The sequence below is a fragment of the Ambystoma mexicanum genome, chromosome 2q (assembly GCF_040938575.1).
Source record: "Ambystoma mexicanum isolate Mex_15411 chromosome 2q, UKY_AmexF1_1, whole genome shotgun sequence".
NCBI lineage: Eukaryota > Metazoa > Chordata > Amphibia > Caudata > Ambystomatidae > Ambystoma > Ambystoma mexicanum.
In genome coordinates, this window is record NC_090924.1 from 303,139,985 (window position 1) to 303,158,307 (window position 18,323).

Sequence of the window (18,323 nt, forward strand, 5' to 3'; positions counted from 1 at the left end):
TGGTGAGGATCTTCACCGACAACACCACCACGATGTTTTACATTCAGAAGCAGGGCGGAACCAGATCCCCTGCCCTATCCAAGATAGCCCAGGATCTGTGGCATTGGGACGTCGCTCAAGGGATGTTTCTGGTACCCTTTCATCTGGCAGGGATAAAAAACACCATCGCCGACTCACTCAGCAGAGAGCTGCGCTCGTGCCACGAGTGGGAACTGCGCCAGGATCAAGTGGATCGACTCTTCCGACGATGGGGCGAACCCCAGATCGATCCCTTTGCGACGGCGGCGAACTCCAAGTGCTGGAGTTTCGCCAGCAGGTTTCCTCAACCGAGGAGCATGGCCGATGCTTTCTCGTTCCCCTGGGACGGCCTGTTCCTTTATGCGTTCCCGCCGTTGCTACTCCGGCTCATCAACCAGCTCAAGAGGTCCCGGTGCAGGATGATCCTCGTCGCACCGGCGTGACCGAGACAGATCTGGTTCCCGGACCTTCTGGACTTGTCAGCGTCCACACCAGTCAAGCTGCCGACGGACACGGATCTTCTCTCCAGAGAAGGAGGAGCCATTCTTCATCACAAACCAGGGTTGCTGAACTTGCAGGCCTGGCTCCTGCAGCACTAGAGTTTGGAGGATACGACATCCCGGCTGACTGCAGAGAGGTTTTGCAAAGGCCAGGGCATCCTCAACTCTCAAGTGCTACGGAAATAAATGGAAGAGGTTCTCTGTCTGGTGCCGTGCACAGAAGATTAACCCTCTGCGGATCACGGCCCCTCAAGTATTGCCGTACCTACTGTCTTTGGCCAAGGCTGGCCTATCTCACGCTTCCATCAAGGTGCATCTAGCTGCCGTCTCACGTTACACCAGAACTACAGGACGGGCGTCCTTGTGGTCTCATCGACTGGTGAAGGAATTTATGAAAGGACTGTTCCGATCGTTCCCGCCGGTGAAGGCCCCTGCCCCGGCGTGGGGGCTCAATGTGGTGCAGACTAGGCTCATGGGGGCCCCATTCAAGCCTATGCATTCAGTGCCGTTGAAGTTTCTGTCGTGGAAGACAGCATTCCTCGTAGCCATCACCTCTGCACGACGAGTGGGAGAGATCCAGGCCCTGTCTTGCAAACCTCCATACTTGACTTTTTACGACACGAGGGTGGTGCTGAGGACGCACCCCTCCTTCATGCCCAAGGTGCCGTCGGACTTCCACCTCAACGAGCCCTTGGTGTTGCCAGTTTTCTTCCCGTCGCCTTCGTCGCCGGCTGAGAGGACTCTGCACTCGCTAAATGTAGCTAGAGCGCTGAAGTTCTACGTGGACCGCACAAAGAGTTTTCGGAAGACATCACAGCTGTTTGTGAACTTTGGACCTGTGAATCAAGGGAAGGCTCTCTCGAAGACTTCCATTTCCAGATGGCTCTCCGGCTGCATCATGCACTGTCACCGGTTGGCAAACCGACCGTTGCCAGGCCGTCCGAGAACCCATTCGACCAGAGCGATCGCTGCTACTACGGCGTTCCTGTCTGGTGTGCCACTGCTAGACATCTGCAGGGCTGCTACGTGGAGGTCGACGCACACCTTCACGAGATTCTACTGCGTCGCCCGGGATTCCAGGGAGGAGTCCAGAGTCGGGCAGGCAGTGCTGCTCAACCTGTTCGCCTAAGGTGAGCCTGGTGAGGAGGTAAGAGTTGCTTAATATTGAGTTGTTGTATTGCTTGATATTGAGCCTTTTGCCACTTCCCGTGGTTGTGCATGTGTATACTGCTATGTATTCTTATATTCATGAGCATGTGAATCCATGCCAGACCCCATGCTGGAGAAGGAACAAGTTACTTACCTGTAACTGTTGTTCTCCAGCATGGGTCTGGCATGGATTCACATGCGAACCCTCCCGCCTACTCCTCTGCGGCTCTTCACTTGGTCATACTGCCACTTTACGTGCTACCAAATCTGAGGATGGCTGCCAGGGGCGGGGCTTAGGGAGAGGGCAGTCATTGGCTGGGGGCAGTATGACCCAGAGACCAGTGATTGGTTACTACTGAGAAAGACAGATCAGAAACAAAACTGATAGTGATTTTTTTCTATACCGAGGATTCCCGGCCTGACGACGGGGAATATTCATGAGCATGTGAATCCATGCCAGACCCATGCTGGAGAACAACAGTTACAGGTAAGTAACTTGTTCCTTCCCTTAGCATGGCGTCTATCCAGTATAGTTCTATATCTGCTAAATAGTGGGACAGTTCCTCCTGGGAGGCATTGAAGTTGGTTCCATATAGGGTTTGGTAGAAAATGCGGAAAGTTTCCGCTATTTCCTTTTCGGTATGCACTAGGGTGCCCTGGGGGTTCCGGATCTGCTAGATCTGCATAGGTTTACGGTCCGTTGCTATCAGTCTTGCAAGAAGGGCGCCCGGTTTCTGGCCCTCTCCGAATTGGCGGACTCAATGGCCGTGTGCTAAGAATTTCAGTTCTCTGTCTGCAGCCGCTCTGAACTTGTCGAGTTTGGTCTTCAGAGATGCTAGCACTTGTGGTGCTGGCGAGTTTAATTGTAATTGTTCAAGCTCTTTCAGTCTAGCCTCGCTCAGTGCCAGTTCTCGTCTGATGAGTTTCAGGATACCTTGTTCTTTGGTAAGACATAACCCTCTGATGTAGCATTTCAGGGATTCCCACAGGGTCCCGGCGGATGGCACTGAGCCCTGGTTGATTTCAAGGAACAATATGATTTCTGTGCGGAGTTCATCAGCAAAAACCTGATCCTGCAGGGACCCAGGTTTTAACCTCCAGTGCCGCCTCCCCTCTGAGGGATCTGGTGGGGCATATTCGACTGTGACGGCCGAGTGGTCGGACATGGATCTGGGCAGTATTTGGCTATTTGTCCATTGATCTTGGCTGTGTGCGGACACAAGGATATAATCGAGGCGGGAGCTCGTTTGGTGGACCCAGGAGTGGAATGAGTAGTCTCGGGTCTCGCCATGTTGGCGTCTCCAGATGTCCACGAGATCATATGCCTTGCAGATCTCGCATACCTGGAGAGCTGCTTTGGAGGTATTTGTAGAGGTTGGGTGGATCGATCTTTCTGAGGGTCGAGAGCGGTGTTCATGTCACCTTCCCATACGATTGTTGCGGATCTTGACTCTCCCAGGTGTGCCATTACCCAATCAAAGTTATTATGACAGTCTGTATTTGGTCCGTAGGAGTTTATAACGATAAATTCTGTATTTTCCAAAATGCCATGAACCAGAAGCAACCTCCCTTCTTCATTGCTCTCGGTTGCAAGCAGTCTGAATTTCAACGTTCTGTTTATTAGGATTGCCACTCCCCTGGCGTATGTGGAGTAGGACGCAAAATACCTGTGACAGCCCCAGTCTCGTGCCCACCGATTCTCCGTTCCGGGGAGGAGATGCGTTTCCTGAATCAGGGCGATGTCTACTTTGTGCCTCCGGAGATATTGTTTCATTTTCCTGGTTTTAGTCGGATTATTGCCCCCTTTAATGTTCCACATGGCTAGGTTGAATGTTGTGGATAGTTGAATTTTGATTGGTTATTGGCCGAGATCTCAGACTTTTTGGGTTGTGTGATGCCCCGGTTATTTTGTTTTTGAATTCTCGGATTCTTAGATGCCGGTCTGTTTTGGCGCTCCCTTTGGATGTTTCCAGGTGGTGGTGGGAGGGGTGCGGACCTCCGGCAAGCACGCTTCCATAACATTAAACATGTTCCCTCCCAATCATGGGCAACCCCCAACTCGCCCATCAGCTTTCCCCTCCCAACAGCCCCTAACATAACTTAGCTGCGCCTGGGGCGCTAGCGAAATCGCAAGGTCCAGCGCACCTTAACTCTAATGCGGTTTCTTGAATCCGGGGGATCATTTCGAGCGGCGCAGAGCAGCCTGTTTCTGGGTTTAGATGCGTTTCATGGTGGGTCGCTGTTTGCTCGTTCTCTCCTTAGTGGTCTTGAATTGTTGAAGTTTTGTTTCACCCCAGCTTATCGAGAAACAAATTTGCCTCTTCGGGAGTGTTGAAAAATTGTGACTTGCCGTCGTGTTGAATTCGCAGTTTGGCTGGGTAGAGCATGGAGTACATCAATTTGTTGTCCTGTAGTCGGCGTTTCACTCCGGTGAAAGTTCTGCGCAGTGCCTGGACAGAGGGGGAGAAATCGGGGGGAAATTGGATGTTGTCCTGTCATACTGCAGGTTTCCTTTCTCCCTCGCTAGGCGGAGAATTGTATATCAGTCCTTGTAATTGAGCAGTCTTGCTATTATTGGGCTGGGGGCCACACCAGGAGCAGGTCGTCTGGTTGGTACCCTGTGAGCCCGCTCCACCACGAATAGGTTGGACAGCGCTGGGCTTCCGAATATTTCCTTGCATAAGTTTTCAACAGTCTTCCATTTTCCTCGTGGTTTGCTGCCCTCTTACCCCAAGTACCCTTATGATGTTCCGGCGTGAATGCCCTTCGAGGTCCTCGTTTTTGGTCATGACAGCTTTCATTTGCATTTCCAATGTTGTTACCTTGGTGGACATGGAGGCCACATTATCCTCTACATCGGAAATACGTTGTTCAGCAGTGTCAAGCCTGTCCCCATGTTTGTCCGGACGGTGTTGTAGCTGGTCGACTTTGGTGGACAGGGAGTCATGTTTGCTGTCAATATTGCCAATCCTCGCTTTTAATTCGAGCAGGATTTCTTTAATGTCTGAGCTGTGCGCAGGCCTGCCGTCCCTGGGCATGGTCTCTTCCGGGTTCTCTTGTTGCTCGTGTGCTTTTGGGGTTTTCACTATGGTTCCAGCCTCAAATGTTAGCTTCCGCTGAGTCTTATCTGATTTCCCCATCTCGTTGGTATCGTTGCGTTTGGGCTGAATGTGTTGGGGTGATCGCATATATTTCCTCCTTGTTTGTTGCCCTCCCGACTAGGTGTTGGCGGTCCAAGTGGCCTGCAGCTCGAGTGGAGGTGGCTTTGGCAATCCTTTGGTTAGCCCGCCGTTGTCGCCCAATCCTTATTAGGGTTGTTGGGTATCTCGGGGTGGGCTTTCTCTTGTTTTATCCTTTGTCTGGAGCTGTCCGCGGGAAGCGTGGGGCCTAGCTCGGGCGGCTGTCTTCAACAGTCGTTATGCTCCATGGTCTGCTTGTGGTAGTGGGGCTGCCGGGCCGCTGGGATGTCGCCGTCGCCCGTTCTTGCCCTCCTGCAGCGAGGTGGGGTCTCCCCGGTCACTGCGTGGATGCTGGAGTGTGCCCGCTGTCTTGCTGCCCTGGGGCTTGCTGAGTGTGATATAGCTTTGGCGCGGGTCTGATTCCCGGGGCCGACCCGAATGCTGATAGCGGCCGCCTGGCCCACGTGGTCTGGTTCAGGAGTCCGTTGGGGGCTCCCCCCGGGGGGCTCCCGAGAGGACCGCTGGTCTTGCTGCGCTGTGTTTTGTTTGGATTCTCCCCTCTTAGGGGAGATCACAGAACACCGTTGGAGCGAGCATTCCTTTCTCCGTGCCGCCCGCCAAGTTGCCACGGGCGTCGCCCGGCCACAGCCGCCCCCGAGTCCCGCCCAGGGATGGTCTCTCACCTCTGGGGGGCTGGATGGTCCCCGAATCAGCTGGTCTCACGTGGGGGGCGGGGGGAGTCGGGTCGTCTCCATACTGTCTCGGCCTTCGAAGACAGCGATCCTGCTGCCGGCTTTACCTCTGCCGATGGGGCCGCTGGATCGGGCCGCCTCCGCAGGTCGCTGTGTGGACCTGGGCCTGCCGAATCTTCCCTCGAGCGTGGTCTCCTTAGGCCGCCACTCCGCGGTGTCGAGCTCCCGTGGGTGGCTCTGGGGGGGCTGCAGATCTTGTGGCTGCTCTCCCGAGTTGTGACCCCCAGCCGCGTGCGATGCTGGCTTTTCCGCCCTCGGTGCTTCGTTCAGATGCCGCCGCGGGCCGCAGCTGATCGGGGCCTCCCCTCTCCTCTAATCCGGCAGGCAGCCGAAGGAGTTTCCTCTGTCTTCTGGTGGGGGTGTCTGCTGTTGCTTCTTGTGTTCAGACGTCTGTCCCTCCGCTGGGGGGGGTCGGATGGCCCTCGGATCCGCGTTATTTAGCAGAATTAATACGGTGCGCCGATGGAGCTCACAGCAGAGCGGCCATCTTGGTTGCGCTCTAGCACCCTCTATCATCTAGGTCATGCTTGACACAGAAGGAGTTAAGAGGTAAGATCTCAGATTTTTCTTTATTATGTTTTTATAGCCGGATATAAGGGAAAATTGGTTGAGTCTATCAAGCAGGTGAGAGGTGGAGTTTGGGGGTTTTAATAAGGATAAGAATATCAACTGCATAAGCAGCAATTTTAGTTATCATGTTCCCACACAGGATGCCAGGGACATTTCTGTCAGATCTAATGAGTTCTAGCAAGTGTTCAAGAGCAAGAATGTATAAGATAGGGGACAACCCGGTGTAGTGCCTCTTCTTAAAAGAAAAAAGGATGAGGATTGACGGTTAATGATTTTCGATGATTTGAGGCAGGTATAGAAAAGCTGTGCCATAGAGATCAAATGCTCTCCGCATCCATGCCAGCGGAGCGATTGAAACATAATGTCCCAAATGACATGGTCGAAAGCTTTCTCCGCATCGAGCGCAACTGCACATATCCTTGTTTATCATTCTTGTCTTTTGAGATTACATGAAAGGCATTAGATAATACTCTTGCATTCGCCGACATATTCCGTCCCTTCACATTTCCCACTTGATCAGGTTTGATCATGGCAGGAAGAGATGATTCAGTCCTATTGGCAGGAATTTTGGGGGAAATTTTACACTCGACATTAATGAGGGAGATTGGAAGTGTGGGGTCTATCGGTTTTGGGGAATAAAATAAGTAAAGCTTCAGAAAAAGAACCCAAAGAGGATTTCTGCGACATGTAGTAGGAAAACAACCATTTGAGTTTAGGGGTGAGGGAATTGGCTAATCTGTCATAATTCTGCAGAGATCTCATCCGGCCCGGGTGCCTTCCCCCTTCCCAATCCCTTGATGGCGCGTGTGATTTCAGGGAGTAGTATGTCGCCCTCTTAAGTGTGATGAGTCAGTTTGAGGATAGGAGTGTTTATCGATCTTATGAAGGAAGGAGTCCATTTTTTTGGTGGGGGGGGCATGGTTTCAGGGGTGTACAAGTCTGAGTAAAAATTGTTTAAAACCGTGTAGTATGTCTTCCGGGTGGGTAAGGGATGTGCTGTGCTTGTCTTTAATGAGTGATATGTATGTTTTTTCTTTCCTAGCTTTAAGGTAAGAGGCCAGTGACTTCCCGGCCTTTTTTGAAGTCTGATAAATCTTGGTTTTGTATTTAAGTAAAGTTCCAGCTGCTAATTCAGTAAGCTTATTATTGATTTGGAAGCATACCGGACGAAGATTCATAGTGCAGGAGTCTCGGTAATACTGTTTCTCAGCTATAGAGAGTTGCTTGTAAAGCTCATCACAGTGTTTTTTTACATGCCTTTTTTTTATTCAGAGTATGCCATAATATGACCTCTAAGTGCGCCCTTGGAACGCGTCCCAATTGTTAACGATCGAGGTGTCCCTATCGAGATTATCAGCATAGAATTGCTGAAGGAATAGTTGTACAGATTTAATTAACTCAGGCTCCTGTAGTAGATAATTGTTACATTTCCATCTGGAAGATGGCTTTAAGTCTTCAAAATTAAAGGAAGTGCACACAGGGACATGATCAGAGATAATTATATTAGAGATGGTGGAGTCTATAATAGTGCCGGTAAGGGATTTGGAAGAAAAAATGTAATCTAGACGTGAAAGTGTATCATGTGGAGTCGAATTAAATGTATATTCTAAGTTTGTAGGGTGGGAAAGTCTCCATAAATCGATCAGACCAGTCTCGGTAAGACACTTCATAAACAAACATTTAGACTTCTGATCAAGGAACGGGTCAAGAACCTGATTACCAATCTTATTGTATTAGGAGATTTTAAAGTTATTTTTGAGAATCAATTGTTCCATGAATAACCAAAAGCCAGGGTCAGGAAGAGTGGGACGATGAACATTAAGTAGAGAAACGTGAACTGAACCAATCAAGAGCTTCACCCAGACCCATCGCCCATTGGTGTCAGTGCCTTGATCCTGAATTTTGTATGGTAATTTCTTACTGAGGAGTATAGCGACTCAATTTTTCTTGTCAACTACTGGACTAGAGATAACGTCTTTGATCCATGGGGACTTGAGCTTCATTTCTTCAGTATTTGATATGCGAGTTTCTTGTATGCATGCCAGGGATGGATTGAGTCTATTGAGATGTGAAATAATCTTGCTCCTCTTTATAGGATTGTTATAGCCTTTGACATTCCAAGTTATACACTTAAATACTATTGAACTGGTTTAAACTTTGTGTGTTCTACATATGAGCCAATAACAAGCATAATATACAATTGGACCAGAATATGATGAGTAGAGCAAAACAATGTGAATCGTTGGAGTATTGATATAATTGGGCCCTCCTATGACAAGGAAAACACCATAAGGGAAGACACAAGAGGAATAAGGGAGAGGAAAGGGAGGACTAAGACTTTTTTTAAAAGACCTTAGGTACAGGAAAAAATAAGGGCAACTGCATAAATGGTGTAACAGCAGAAAGAAGATCAGACCGGGAAGTGGGGGGAAAAAAGGGAAGTAAAAAATCTAAAGGGGTCGGTGACACCTTTAGAGCCGCCAAAAAGAAAAGGACGACTCGCAACAGGAAAGGGACGCCATACCCGCGCCCCGTCTCTCCAATGGTGGAGAATGGAATTTATAATGACTTAGATACAGGCCAGATTAAAAAGAATAGCCAAAACATAGCTTTAGAAGTAGAGGGATTCGCCTGTTATGTGTCCATGCTTTCCGTCTTGATGAAGCGAATAAAAGTTTTCAAGTCTGCAGGATCGTCAAACATGGCAGTACGACCTTCATGGTGACTGATGTTGAGCTGTTTCAATGCAGGACGGAGAGATAGGGAATTCTTTCCTTCAGAGAGCTGTACTTCTTGCCACATCTTGAGAGATATGCAAATTACTTCCATGCCAAGAGTGATTTTTTTTTCTCCTTTGTTGTGGAGATGATTAGTTGAAGTTTGGTGTATTCAAGTAGGTAAAATATGTGAGTTCGAGGAGAATTAATGCAGTGTTTCTGAGAGGATCAATGCAATGAGCACGCTGAATATTGTAAGAGGTTTCCTTTGGCAGATTAAGAATGGCGGGTAATCATTTATGTAAGAATGTAATGGGGTCAGAGCCTTCCCAACCCTCAGGCAGGCCCGAAATGCATAGATTGTTGCTCCTGCTTCAATTTTCCAAGTCCTCATTATGTTTCTGGAGGTCCTTGCAGCTTTTTCAAGGTGCACCACCCTGGTGGACATATCCTCCGTCAGGCCAACCCTTCTCTCAACCTCCTCCATCCTTGAAGCCCCTCCATCTGTCATCTAGTTGTTTTAGTTTATGATTCGTAGTCTCAGTAAAGGGCTTTAGTGCTCTAATTTCTTGTAATATGGCGGCTTATGGCCTCAATGGCTGGATCGGTTAGACCAAGTGGAGGTGGTGAGTCGCTTTTGGGCCTCTTCAGATTAGTTGAGGAAAGGGCAGGTTCTTTAGTGACGGATATTGCTTTTAGATTGGTTTTGCTGGCAGCCATTATGGGTAGAGGTACCAGGTGGGATATGCTGAGGTAAGAAGCCACAAATAGTGTAATGCTGTATTTGTATGGCTGTGCTGAAGAATTAATTAAGATCTCAGAGTCAGAAGATACAGATGATGGTAGCAGGGACTGTAAAATGATGAGAAACTAGCCCCCTGCAGTGGCAAAAAGACTAGAATATGTAGAAACTGCAACAATGTCAAAAGTGGAATCAGTGCCTCAAAATAGTGCGCTGAAGGTCAAAGGCAGAGCCAATATTTCGTGCCTGTATTGACAAAACCCTGAAAGAGAACTGAAATGCACTACTTTTCTTTTCGGCCTTCTTTCAGTTATCTCCTGTTATACATTAGTCTTAGTTTCTCTGCGTTACTGTATTACAGATTGTCTTGCCTTTATTTTCCACATGTAGTCGTTTTCTCCAGCAAAAGCGCAAGTGCAGCTGCTGCTGTAATAATTTTTGCTGCACGTAGAGAAAAAGGCAAAAAAAATCTTATTACTAGTTACAGAATGCTGGTACAGATACTTAGCTTGTGCGCTCCACGTTGTTGCAGCAGCTGGAGTATATGCAAAGGCTGCCATAGGGGGGGCGTTGAGAAGGAGGAGGAGCCAGCCCAGGCCCAAAGCCCGCGCACTATGGTGGACAGCGCATCGAGCCTCTCCACACGCAGCGCTGGCAACTCTGGGGACAGCCGATGTCCAAATAAAGCCGAGCCGCTCAAGGGGCAGCCAGATGCCGGCAAGAGATCGGAGCTCCAAATTAAGTGAGATAATAATATACGTAGCTATGGGGCATGGTTTTTAACCTAAGAAAGGGGCTAATGAAGTAAACTATTGTCGTAATAGAGGTGAGGTGAGACAGAGCTGACGTTCTAGGCAGCCATCTTCCTTGGCGCCAGACCACGGCCCCCAATTACCCGCTCTTTGAAGATGAGGCTCGCCATTTGAATGAATATAATGGGTGCTCAACTATTTGGGCAGGCAATTTCAACATGATCATGGATCTAGAACTGGACAGAACTAAAGACCGGGCTCTATCACGCGTGGCGCGCTTCTGGCTAGATATTGCACAATTCTACACATTGGTAATTGTCCGGCGGCATTGCAATCGGCGGAAACGGAAATACACATTATTCAGCAGTACATGACACATTTACATCCATAGATCACTTAATGATTAATGTGCAGGCGATAAGCACCATCTCCCCATATAGAATCTTGCCAACAACACTGTCCGACCATGCCCCAGTAGTGATGGAATATAATATATTTAGGTAGGGCATTGACCAAGATATTACAATATACTTGAAGCAGAATATGAAACCTGGAAGCAGTCTGTATGTTCACAGTGTGGGAGGCATTCAACTGCTGTATAAGGGGCATGTGCATCGCACGGGATGCAACAGTTTAGGATGGGTAAATGAAAAGATAGCAACTTTCAGGGACCCTAATTGTTTAGTGTGGTAAGTGAGTACACAAACCAATTAATAATACATGTTTTTGTTGACAATTGTATGCATTGAAAAGAATTGAAAGCATTCAACTGGACACTGATCTACACAATGTTGTGGATCAATTCTAGAAGGCGCAGTGGCTTGTCTTTTTTCCTTTGAGTTTTATTAATTACAAATAAATATTCACTCTTCAACAGGTGGTCACTTCATGGTTCAAATTATGTGTGTGATCTAATTTACACATTTCTGACTCACTTAAATATGCTTGTACGCTCCGTGGGATTTCATATGACCGATATTATCATCGACAATTTTAATATGTAAGTGTTTGTATTTTCTAACTTTATAATGCCACTAACAGTACAGCAAAGTTGTAGGTTTTACATTTAAAAAATAAACTTTTGAAACCTGTCCTGAACATGTCTGGTGCAGATGTATTTTAAAGTATTGTGAAGATTTGATTGAAGATGTTATAATATTGAACTTTTCTCAAGTGTTTTATTAGGTAAAGGCTTAAGCCAAGCTAAGATTGTGCAGTCTTTTTATACCCTTGTCAGATGAAATGCAAAAAGTCACAATGGGAACAATTCTTCACTCCATGCAAATATGTTTGTTTCAAACATGTGTTTTAAAAATTAGCTTTTTTGCAGACTAATGTGCCACACAGGACACTCCTCTATCAATATGTTGAAGCATTCACTAACCAGGTTCACTACGTAATTTGGGGGTATTCAAATCTTTTTTTTTTTTTAATTAGTCATATGCTTTACTATTCCCAGTCTTCAGGCTTTGAATCCCTGGTACATAATTCATTTGAACGTTTACTGTATAGCCTACCAGCATCATGTGTCCTTTTGCCCCTGGATCATTGAGGAGAGAGGCTTGGACTTCCCTCCTGGAAGTTGTCAGATTCTTTACCACATGTCGTGTGAATCAGTTTTTTCCACAGTTCTTCTGAGCTTTTTCTACTTTTTTCTTATTTAGACAGCTGAAAATCAAACTGGCAACTTCAAAAGCTGTCTGTTGTCTTCCTACACAGTATCACCTTTCAGCTGACTCCTGGCCTTATGTGAAGCAGAATGCTGCCAGGGCCCAGGTTTCACACCTTTCACTATGGCTGCGACGGAAGCCCCTAGAGTTAAAAAATCCCTGTTCTGGGAGTGTTCAACTTGTGAGAAGACATTTTTAACAAAATATATGTTGAGTTTGTCTGTATCACAGCCTAAAGACAAGGTGTGTGAGGTTCTCTCCCAATAAATCCTTCAAAATAGGCAGAGTTACAGCATTTGTACCTTAGTGATGGGATGATTTCTAAGAATCCCAATCCACTTCTAAATTACATAGAAGTCTCGGGAGGATAGCTCAGGGGCAACGTGCTCGCCTTGGAAGCAAGACGACACGGAGCACCACAGGTTCAATCCCCGTGGTCCGCGCTTAGAAACATCTGAGTATTAAGCGCGTTATAAATAACCTATCATATCATAGAAAATAAAGTTTCGTAAACTATGGGATCATGAACTGCCCCTTCATCAGCCTTTGTGGAGATAATCGTCTGAGTGTTCTCTTCAGAAGATGCCCCACGTGTAGATGAGTTCACTGCCTACCAAACTGCCATGGCACCTGCAATGCACCCTTTTATCTCCTGATGCACACACATTCAGCTCCACCTGTATTCATGAGATGCCAGCCTTTGGTCACTTGTTTAAAGGGAGGTGCAGAAGACTTTTACACATGCAAGTGAGGCGAGCCTAACAATGACATTTACACCTTCCCCATAGGGTTGGTGGATGTGCCTGAGAAATGGGAGCTTCAGGCAGGGGATTCTGCAGGCGAAGACGAGTGGTAAGACTATGTTGCTGCTCATAGCAGCTCTCTCTAATACCTCTGTGTTTGATGACGGAACGTCCTTTGACTAAATGTCTCTAAGGTATCATCTCACTTTATACTAAAGGTCATCACAGAGAAGAAAGGCTTTCCTGTTCAAAAGGAAAGAAAAACATAGCACCAAACTATGATCATTCCTATCCTGGATACAATTTAGAAACCGTGTACATCAGTACCAAAGGCCCCACTCTCAACACCACTTTGTGTCACCAAACACTGCTCTCCTGATCATCCGTGAAGACTTGCTCTCCAACCTTGATGCCAATACCCCCTGTGTCCTCATCTTACGTGATCTCTCTTCTGCCTTTGACACGGTCAACCATGCCATCCTGCTCAACCGTCTCAGTGATAACCTGGGTATTACCGATCAGGTCCTGGCTTGGCTGACCTCTTTCCGCTCTGATCGACCCTCCTAGGTCCAACTTGGGTCCTTCCTCTCCTCTCCTCTATCTCTACCTGTGGTTCTCCCCAGGGGTCTAACCTCTCTCCCTTGCTGTTCAACCAATACCTGGCACTTCTTGCACACCGCATTGCCCCTCTTTGCCCCAACTTTCAGTGCTATGCAGATGACACTCAGCTCATTTTCAGGCTCCCTTCTGCCACCTCTTCGCCTTCTCTGACTGCCTGTCTGCTATCCGGGAATGGGGTGCCGCCAATGATCTCTGCCTTAATGCCAGTAAGACTGAGATTCTCCTCATCGGCACACCTGCTCCTCCTTTTCTGTCGCTCTCTGGCCGGCTGCTCTTGGCCCTCTTCCTACTCCTACCTGTGAGGCTACAATCCTCCGTCATCTTCGACCCCATACTCATCTCTGACGTCTCTAAGAAGTCACACTACCAGCTGCACCTCCTCTGAGGTATTCTACCTTTCCTCTGCTTCCCCCAGAGGCTCACTGTCTCCAGAGTTCTGGTTCTCTCTACGCGGGACTACTGCAACAGCCTCTTTCTAAATCTGCCTGCTTCTACGCTCTGCCCTCTGCAACTCAGTGCTTAAATGGTTGCCACATTACTTGCACAATAGCTCTGTATGATTGACCAATCTGTTGTGCACATGTGTCAAATTGAGACACTAATCTCGAGTCCCTTGCTCTATAGCGCACTTGCCATCGGGAGACACTGATCCGACACTGATCCCTTGCACATGCCTATTGTTGCGCATATATAGATAAGAGACGCTAGTCTCTCGCGCATATCAACTCTCACATATTACGGTCTGATTTGTCACGAACATGATTCAGACCCATTGGATACTCTCCGATTGCCCTAAATACCTTTTGTTCATCTTTTGTCTGATTATTATTTGTTCCTTTATTTCAATTTACTCTGGGTTAAATTAATTATAACTTATTGCTATATTATTTTTGCTCCTTTCAAATTCCTACTGCTGCATACCAAAAAGGTATTGACAATAATAGCCTCTTCTCGAGTAGACTGTTGGGTAGTACAACATGTATCGAAATCATGTTAAAACCAAGATAGGACTTGATCGCATTTATTGCGCATATATAGCTCAGAGACGCTAGTCTCTCACACCTGTCTACTTCCACAAATTATAGGCTAATCCGTCCCGAGCATCATTGAATTCTCGCGAATAGCCACAGATATCTTTAGGCTTGTACTTCCAATTTTTCCTTTTGGTATTGATTATTTCTGATTCACTATATACTAAGAGGATTAAAGCTTTAGCTTTGTTGATAAAGCTCCTTCCGAATTCTTAATTTTACATACAAAATTGGATTTACCAACACTACTACTTAAATAAGATGTTAGAATGTTAGATAATACAAAATATATTGAAATCATATTATCACCAGAATAGATCTTAATCACTACTAGGAAGGCACATGGATAAACCATAGATTAGTACTCAACAACCCGGATAAGACAAAATCTGGACACTTCTGCCGTTGCAACAACCAATTCTTGATTAGATCTACTTCAAATGTCATGAAGTTGCCTTGTGCAGTCACAGAAAGACCCCCATCTCATGATCAAAATGTAAACCGATCGAAACTGTTCTGTACTTACAAATCATTTTAGCTTCCAATTTACGGAGTTCTTTCTGTTTGTCACCTCCTCTTGGATTCTTGCAAACAGTTTTTAAGCCTGTAAATCTTATCCCTGCCTTTCCATTTGTGGTTTTATTTTCCAATGTGTGGCTAGTGGTAGTCTAATGTCTTCTCTTTGTATGGTGTTAACGTGCTCTCTCACTCTGACTCTCAATTCCCTTATAGTGCTACCAATGTATACCAATCCACATACACAGATAATAGCATACACTACGTATTTGGTTTTACAATTGATGAATTCACAAATTTGCACTTCTTCTTGTATATTAATTTTCACAGTCCAACATTCCTGTGCGTGTTGACACATAGAACAATGCCCACATTTGCGAAAAACGGTCACATTATGATGTAACCATCTAGGCTCTTAAGTCACAGGTTGGAGGAACAAGGGACTTACATGATTCCTTAATGTTGGTGCGTTAGTGTACACAATCCTGTTTTTTTTAGCAATGTATACTGCTAGATCTGCATCTAAAATAAGCAGTTTCCAATGTCTACGCAACATGTTATAAAATCTTTTACTGTTAGCCGAGAATGGTCACCAATGTCACTGTCTTGAAGTTCTCCATTTTATTTTTAGCATTTGGTTGTAACAGATCCGGTCTGTTTAAACGCAAGCTTTTATCTCTTGCTTTCACCAGACATTCTTCCTTATAACCTCAATCTCTGAATCTCCCATCCAGGGTATCACATTCATACTTAAAATTCTCATCATCTCTGCAATTCCTTCGTGCTCCCACATATTCCCCAACGGGTATATTTTGTATAACACAATTTTTATGACCGCTACTTGCCAACAACACCGAATTGACTTCTGTCGGTTTTCTGAATGTTCTGGACATAATCGGATTGTTACTCACATATGGTGTTGTCCAAAAATATATTTCTTCACGATTACTACTGCAAGTGAATTGGATACCCACCTTGTTCTCATTCAAATATGTAACAAATGCATGCAAATTAGTCGTATTACCACGCCAAATCAGAAACACATCATCTATGAATCTTTTCCAGAATGTAATTTTAGGCCTGTGTATATTGTCTGAATAGATAAACTAATTCTCAAAAAGGCCCATAAATAGTGAACAACGGAGCATAGTTTGCCCCCAATGCCACACCCTTTGTCTGTATAAACATTCTTTGAAAAGGAAAACATTGTTCCTCAACATAAACTCCAACATGTCCTTTATCATGATATGTAGTAGATAGGATGCTGATATCATTGCATAAGTATAGTGGATGGTTTTAAAGACAAACTCATGTTATATAGATGTATACAATGCCTTTACGTCTAATGTGACAAACCAATATTAATTATTCCAATCCAAATTCTCTATTAGTTGTAACAAATGCATGGTGTCTCTCAAATATGCTGGAAGGTATGGGACTTCCTCTACCAAATGGCAACAATATATTTCGAGAACTTTTCAGTCACCCAGCCTAAACCACTAACAATGGGTCTTCTATCTGGAATTCTAATATATTCGTTATGCACCTTTGGTAAAAAATACATGGTCGGCAGTTTAGGGCTACTCTTAAAAATAGTTTTTCCTCTTCTGTCAATAGACCAGATTTCATCAATTTCTCAATAAAATTAATAGCTTCTTTGCCGATTCCTTTAACTGTGTCAAATGCCACTTTCTCATATCATCCAATTGTACTCAAATGTGTTTCACCCATCTGGATGTAATCCTTTCTATTCATGACTACCACATTTCCCCCTTTATCTGCTTGTTTTATCACTATATCACAGTCCGACTCTAGGGATTTTAATGCTTGTCTTTCTTTTACACTCATTGTTTCTTATTTCATGTCTCACCCTTGCATCTAATATACTGTGGATATCTTGAACCACTGATGTATGAAATAAATCAATCACATTCTCTGTCCCGAAAATGGCGCAGAATTTAGATTGATTCTGCAACTCCTCTTTCGTTAATGATTTCGGTTCCATATTTGGATCTCGAAGAATTCAAATTCATTTATATCTTCATTGTTTTCTAAAAGACGTTGGAGTTTGCGTTGTAAAAATGTCTTTAATTGTCAAATCACTGTCCGGTCCTTGTCTCACCTTAGGCACAAATTGTTTGTTTATTATGGAAACACTTTTTTAATTTTAATTTTCTGATATACTTGAATAAATCAATCTGTGTATTAATCCAATCACTCTCAATTGAAGGTGCAAATGACATTCCTTTATTGAGTAATGACAATTCTTCATTATTTCAAACTTTTTTCTATAAATTAAGTACCTGATTTACATATTTAGTTTGTGTGTCCATGAATGAGGAACTCTTTGTCGGATATCTACTGCATCTCCCCCTATTGCGTTTCCCACTTTTGGTGCCACGTTTGCTGGTGGGTTTATTGTCATATCTGTAACTAGAGGTGTTTGAAATCTTACTTTTTTGTTGATGGCTTTGAAATTTCACTTTTTATTCTTTTGAATTAGTCTAAAAAAAAACTCTTGCCCCCAGAATTCTCTGAAATATCTACTCTACCTTTGGGATCACTCTCAGCATCCAAACTGGCTGGAGATAATTCAACTGTACTAGTTTTAGATTGAGGTTTACTAGGGTCATATTTATTTTGGAAGGAATATACCCTATCGTCTCCATAGTCTTTATCATCCCTGGAAAACGTCAGTGATTTCCGCAATTTAACCTTGTCCTGGTGACCTCAGTATTTCCGACATTTGTTTTATAATTTTTCTGTTTAGTAGCTGGAATTGCATCTATTACCTCAATCTCTTGTTTAACTGTTACTCTTACGTCCTGTCCCCTTTCCTCCATACTGTAAGGGCGTCCCTTCCAAGGGGCGGGAGACACACTTTTTCACCGGAAAAAACCTTCTCCCCCTTTAAATTTAGAGGCGCGCGTGGGTGCGGCCCAGGGAGCAAGCGCTGCAACGTGCTCTTCCCAACTTCAGACCACCACGCCCTCTGCCCATGTTTCCTTAGCCCAGAACACGGTTGGCAATCATGTTCGGCGTGTGACTCGCTGTCCTCGAAGGCACTGAAGAACAGATTAGCCAGGTGATGGGAGCTCTTCCAGGGGTCGTCTCCAGAGGATCTCAAGAACTTCGTGAAGCATCGAACCAGGCCCAAGGTAGGGCCAATATTTTCCAGCACACGCCGCAAGGGAGACTCCTTCCTAGGGACTCTCCCGCACGGGAGGGACCAGCCAGGTCCTTCTATCGGCATGTGCACCAAGGCTGCTGCAGCTACCGGCCTTCGAGTTGAGGGATCCTCCGATCCTGCCGAGCGCAGTGTTGAGGGACCGGAAGGTTCTTGTACCGGGTCTACACCCGAGG

The 18,323-nt window shown here is 45.7% G+C and overlaps 1 protein-coding gene across 6 annotated transcripts in view; it reads left to right on the forward strand.

Annotated features, from left to right (window-relative positions):
• LOC138569353 (uncharacterized) overlaps positions 1 to 18,323 on the forward strand; it is a 1,814,236-nt gene that overhangs the window by 1,536,993 nt on the left and 258,920 nt on the right. For 5 of the 6 annotated variants that reach the window (XM_069647265.1, XM_069647261.1, XM_069647262.1 and 2 more), the window contains one exon: positions 11,257 to 11,379. The exons of the other annotated variant lie outside the window; for it this stretch is intronic. In XM_069647265.1, the coding sequence (XP_069503366.1) occupies positions 11,257 to 11,379 (123 nt within the window). The remainder of the gene's footprint in view (positions 1 to 11,256; positions 11,380 to 18,323) is intronic. 6 annotated transcript variants of the gene reach the window in all.